The sequence below is a fragment of the Salvelinus sp. IW2-2015 genome, unplaced genomic scaffold, assembly GCF_002910315.2.
Source record: "Salvelinus sp. IW2-2015 unplaced genomic scaffold, ASM291031v2 Un_scaffold5812, whole genome shotgun sequence".
In the NCBI taxonomy this organism is placed as follows: domain Eukaryota; kingdom Metazoa; phylum Chordata; class Actinopteri; order Salmoniformes; family Salmonidae; genus Salvelinus; species Salvelinus sp. IW2-2015.
Window position 1 is genome coordinate 43607 of NW_019947077.1, and position 6077 is coordinate 49683.

General features: G+C 49.1%; 1 protein-coding gene across 1 annotated transcript in view; it reads right to left on the reverse strand.

Moving 5' to 3' along the window:
* LOC139026787 (sushi, nidogen and EGF-like domain-containing protein 1) overlaps nt 1-4392 on the reverse strand; it is a gene marked incomplete at its 5' end in the record, with an annotated part of 26771 nt that extends 22379 nt beyond the window's left edge. Inside the window, one exon of the mRNA XM_070442073.1 lies at nt 4301-4392. Within this exon, the coding sequence (XP_070298174.1) occupies nt 4301-4392 (92 nt within the window). The remainder of the gene's footprint in view (nt 1-4300) is intronic.
* Nucleotides 4393-6077: the final 1685 nt, after the last annotated feature.

The following is a 6077-nucleotide window of genomic DNA, read 5'->3' on the forward strand; positions in this document are numbered from 1 at the left end:
AACTGCGTATAGGCCTACTGCAGCTGTGATAGGTTATTGTGCACCGGTCTGTGTAGAGAATAGGTCGTGCCTGTCAATGCAATAGAATCCTACTCTGATGCACTCTGCCTACAACAAAATCTGTTGAGAGTGTCCTTTTTCGTTGCAATGAAAGCGGCTATATTGCGTTGAGCCGATCACAGTTCCCACGATAAAGGGAAACGTTGAGTGAACTTCAATCTTGTGCTTCTCTGCACAGGCTGATTTTTCTTCTACTCAGACCGGTGCGCCATAACGAGCTTAGAGGGAACATTGGTAGACTCTTTGAGCAGATGTTCTGTATCCACTTCCTCATGTTTGGAGCAGACAGTGTCTCTGTTCATTCAGATCCATGGCAGGCAGCAGTGAGAAAACCAGGTTATGACCAATCATAAACCCACACACACACACCTGCCAAAGTCAGACGACACCACACACACCACACACCTGCCCAAAGTCATGACGCACACAACACACACACCTGCCCAAAGTCATGACGCACACACACACACACACACACACACACACACCTGCCCAAAGTCATGAGACGCACACACACACACACACCTGCCCAAAGTCATGACGCACACACACAACACACAACACCTGCCCAAAGTCATGACGCACACACACACACACACACACACACACCTGCCCAAAGTCATGACACACACCACACACACACACACACACACAACACACACACACACACACACACAACACACACACACACACACACACACACACACACCACCACACAACACACACACACACACACACACACACCGGTCTGGGTCTGGTCTTACAGTGACCTGCCAAGGATTTGATACAAATGTTGTGTTCGAGACCACCTAAAGTAAGACTGGTTCAAGACCAAGACCGGGGGGGGGGGGGATTTTTTTTTTAACTGCAGTGCACTTCCTGTTGTTAGCCAATCTTCTTTGAAATACCTTCTGTGTGTGAAACATTGTTACATTTAAAGTGGAACTGACAGCATTTTAGCAACATGAAATCTTATTAAAATCTGTTAATTTACACCCCCAGGAAAGAATGTGACACTTTTTAAAACATTTTCTGACAAGCCACCACTTAGATATGGTCATTTTCACATTTTCATAAATTCTTAGCATGTTTGGGAAGTACGTATACTACGACATTTATGAAAATTCTATAGCAATATAGAGTGGCAAAGTGGCAGTGCGTTTGGACAATTAATAGACACTGCAGGTAAATAAAACTGAATAAAAACACACGTCTCGTCCAGTACAGGACCTACACAGACCGATGCACTATAGCCAATCATAGCTACAGTAGGCCTTTATACAAACACGCCATTTGCCACACGGGCCTGCTGTTTGCAACTCTCTAGAGACAGCAGGAGCGGTAGAGATACTCCGAATGATCGGCTATGAAAAGCCAATTGACATTTACTCCTGAGGTGCTGACTTGCTGCACCCTCTACAACCACTGTGATTATTATTATTTGACCCTGCTGGTCATTTATGAACATTTGAACATCTTGGCCATGTTCTGTTATAATCTCCACCCGGCACAGCCAGAAGAGGACTGGTCACCCCTCATAGCCTGGTTCCTCTATAGGTTTCTTCCTAGGTTTTGGCCTTTCTAGGGAGTTTTTCCTAGCCACCGTGCTTCTACACCTGCATTGCTTGCTGTTTGTGGTTTTAGGCTGGGTTTCTGTACAGCACTTTGTGACATCAGCTGATGTAAGAAGGGCTTTATAAATACATTTGATTGAATTATATTAATCATGCTTTGAACTGCATCCATCTGTTCTGCCAACAATGCCTGACTGTACATTACTGGTCTCAGTAATAGTTGTTACAACAGTTATACATTTCATTTGGTAAATGCTTAATGGTTTTGTTTTTGTATTCTTCTGATTAGGACCTACTGGTTTATTATGTCTGAGTTTACAGACTGATTATCCTTTAACACCATGCTGTGTGTGACTGCTGTCTCTCCATTGTCCCTATGTAGTGGTGTAGTGGTGCGTTAACACCATGCTGTGTGTGACTGCTGTCTCTCCATTGTCCCTATGTAGTGGTGTAGTGGTGGTTTAACATCATGCTGTGTGTGACTGCTGTCTCTCCATTGTCCCTATGTAGTGGTGTAGTGGTGCGTTAACATCATGCTGTGTGTGACTGCTGTCTCTCCATCGGCCCTATGTAGTGGTGTAGTGTGGCCTGGAGAAGTGGGTATGATCTAATGTTGCCAAAAAGATCCACAACGGCCCACCCAGACACGTGCTTTGCGATTGTTTAGGCTACTTTGTGCATGATTTCTCTATTGTACTACCTAATTGTTAAGTCGTATACCTCCACTACACTACTCCAATACGCATCACTAGGGATGTAAGAAGTGCGTAAAGGCAATGCTCCCTGGGAAAAAAGTGTGTATACGGTTTACACCTGCGTATAGCCTCCACTACACCACTGGCCCTTGTGTTTAACTACATTAGAGTTACAGTATTACAGTTGCTGTCCTTTCAGCATCACAAATCTGTCACACACTGAAGGCCTGTCCTGACTCTGACCAACGCCTGCCTGACCGCTCTGCCTGCCCCTGAGCCTGCCTGACCACTCTGCCTGCCCCTGAGCCTGCCTGACCACTCTGCCTGACCCTGAGCCTGCCTGACCACTCTGCCTGACCCTGAGCCTGCCTGTCGACCAAACAGTCTACCAGGACCACGATAAAACAGTCTACCAGGACCATGATAAAACAGTCTACCAGGACCATGATAAAACAGTCCACCAGGACCATTTGATAAAACAGGTCTACCAGGACCACGATAAAACAGTCTACCAGCGACCATGATAAACAGTCTACCAGGACCATGATAAAACAGTCTTACCAGGACCCATGATAAACAGTCCCCAGGACCACGATAAAACAGTCTTACCAGGACCATGATAAAACAGTCTACCAGGACCATGATAAAACAGTTCTACCAGGACCATGATTAAAACAGTCTACCAGGACCATGATAAAACAGTCTACCAGGACCATGAAAAAACAGTCCTACCAGGACCAGATAAAACCAGCTCTACAGGACCATGATAAACAGTCCACCAGGGACAAACAGTCTACCAGGACCATGATAAAATTCTACCAGGACATGATAAAACAGCCACCAGGACCAAACAGTTACCAGGACCTGATAAAAATCTACCAGGACCATGATAAAAACAGTCTACCAGGACCATGATAAAACAGTCTACCAGGACCATGATAAAACAGTCTACACAGACCATGATAATACAGTCTACCAGGACCATGATAAAACAGTCCACAGGACCAAAACAGTCTACCAGGACCATGATAAAACAGTCTACCAGGACCATGATAAAACAGTCTACAGGACCATGAATAAAACAGTCCACCAGGACCAAACAGTCTACCAGGACCATGATAAAACAGTCTACCAGGACCATGATAAAACAGTCCACCAGACCAAACAGTCTACCAGGACCATGATAAAACAGTCCACCAGGACCAAACAGTCTACCAGGACCATGCGTAAACCCCCAGTTATGTTTTATTACTGCAGATAGAGAGAGAGAGAGAGAGAGAGAGGGTTGAAAGGCTTTCTGCCTGCAGGACCAAGCCAGCATCCTGTACCCTATTCCCTATATAGTGCACTACTTTTGGCATGGTGCTTTTCGGGATGCAAAATCAGAAAAAAGTTCCATCTGAAAGAGCTTCATTCATAACCAGACCGGTTCTGCTTATCAACGCAGGTGCAGAGTGGGCTGAGCAAACAGAGCTTCACAACTCTCTCTCCCTACATGCACCTATCCTGCTTTTTGGGCTAATAGCCTGCGCCTGGTGTAACAAATGGCACCCTATGTCCTTTTTACAGGGTCCCTCGGGGTCAGTCAGAGAGTGCAGCTGCATCACAACGCTCCAAAAGGTGTTATGTAAGAGCAAGTGTAGAGCCATAGGTCAAAAGTAGTGCACTATATAGGGAATAGGGTCATAGGGTTCTGGTCTAAAGTAGTGCACTATAAAGGGAATAGGGTCATAGGCTCTGGTCTAAAGTAGTGTACTATATAGCAATAGGTGCCATAGGGCTCTGTTAAAGTAGTGCCCTATATAGGGAATAGGGTTCCATAGGGCTCTGGTCTAAAGTTAGTGCACTATAAAGGGAATAGGGTGCCATTTGGATTTCACAGGATCTCTGCCTTTCCCCCTGCAGGGCTGGCTGGCAGCTGTGGCCATCGGTCACAAAGCAGCAGCAGAGACTTAGCAGAGCTCTGGTTACTCTGTTGCTGCTGCTAGCTGGGAGAGGGATCAGAAGCAACCAGAGCTCTGCTAGTCTCTGCTGCTGCTGCTGCTGCTGCTGCAGCTGCTGAGCTGGGGGGGGGGGGATCAGAAGCAACCAGAGCTCTGCTAGTCTCTGCTCTGAGCTGGGGGGGGGGGGGGGGGGGGGGTGGAATCAGAGGCAACCAGAGTTCTTGCTAGTCTCTGCTGCTGCTGCTGAGCTGAGGGGGGGGGGGGGGGGGGGGGATTAGAAGCAACCAGAGCTCTGCTAGTCTCTGCTGCTGAGCTGGGGGGGAATCAGAGGCAACCAGAGTTCTGCTAGTCTCTGCTGCTGCTGCTGAGCTGAGGGGGGGGGGGGGGGGATTAGAAGCAACCAAAGCTCTGCTAGTCTCTGCTGCTGAGCTGGGGGGGGGGGACTACTTTTTGAACTAGCAGAGACTGCAGAGCTCTGATTCGCCCCCTCCCCCCCCAGCTCCAGCAGCAGGAGACTAGCAGAGCTCTGGTTACCTCTGATTCCCCCTTCAGCAGCAGAGACTAGCAGAGCTCTGGTTACCTCTGATCCCCCTCTCTCAGCAGCAGAGACTAGCAGAGCTCTGGTTACCTCTGATCCCTCTCGCACAGAGACTAGCAGAGCTCTGGTTACCTCTGATTCCCCCTCTCAGCAGCAGAGACTAGCAGAGCTCTGGTTACTCTGAATCCCCTCTCAGCAGCAGAGACTAGCAGAGCTCTGGTTACCTCTGATTCCCCCCTCTCAGCAGCAGAGACTAGCAGAGCTCTGGTTACCTCTGAATCCCCCTCTCAGCAGCAGAGACTAGCAGAGCTCTGGTTACCTCTGAATCCCCTCTCAGCAGCAGAGACTAGCAGAGCTCTGGTTACCTCTGATTCCCCCTCTCTCAGTCAGCAAGAGACTAGCAGAGCTCTGGTTACCCTCTGATTCCCCCCTCAGCAGCAGAGACTAGCGAGCTCTGGTACCTCTGAATCCCCCCCCTCAGCAGCAGAGACTAGCAGAGCTCTGGTACCTCTTGATTCCCCCCCTCAGCAGCAGAGACTAGCAGAGCTCTGGTTACCTCTGAATCCCCCTCTCAGCAGCAGAGACTAGCAGAGCTCTGGTTACCTCTGATTCCCCCCTCTCAGCAGCAGAGACTAGCAGAGCTCTGGTTACCCTCTGAATCCCCCTCTCAGCAGCAGAGGACTAGGCAGAGCTCTGTGTTACCTCTGATTCCCCCCTCAGCAGCAGAGACTAGCAGAGCTCTTCGGTTAACAGCTCGTGTATTCCCCCTCTCAGCAGCAGAGACTAGCAGAGCTCTGTTACCTCTGATCCCCCTCTCAGCAGCAGAGACTAGCAGAGCTCTGGTTACCTCTGATTCCTCCTCTCAGCAAGCAAGGAGACTAGCAGAGCTCTGGTTACCTCTGAATCCCCCTCTCAGCAGCAGAGACTAGCAGAGCTTCTGGTTACCTCTGATCCCCCTCTCAGCAGCAAGACTAGCAGAGCTCTGGTTACCTCTGATTCCCCCTCTCACAGCAGAGGACTAGCAGAGCTCTGGTACTCTGATTCCCCCTCTCTCAGCAGCAGAGACTAGCAGAGCTCTGGTTACCTCTGATTCCCCTCTCGAGCAGCAGAGACTAGCAGAGCTCTTGGTTACCTCTGATTCCCCCCTCTCAGCAGCAGAGACTAGCAAGCTCTGGTTACCTCTGATTCCCCCCCTCTCAGCAGCAGAGACTAGCAGAGCTCTTGGTTACCTCTGATTCCCCCCTCTCAGTCAGCAGAGACTAGCAGA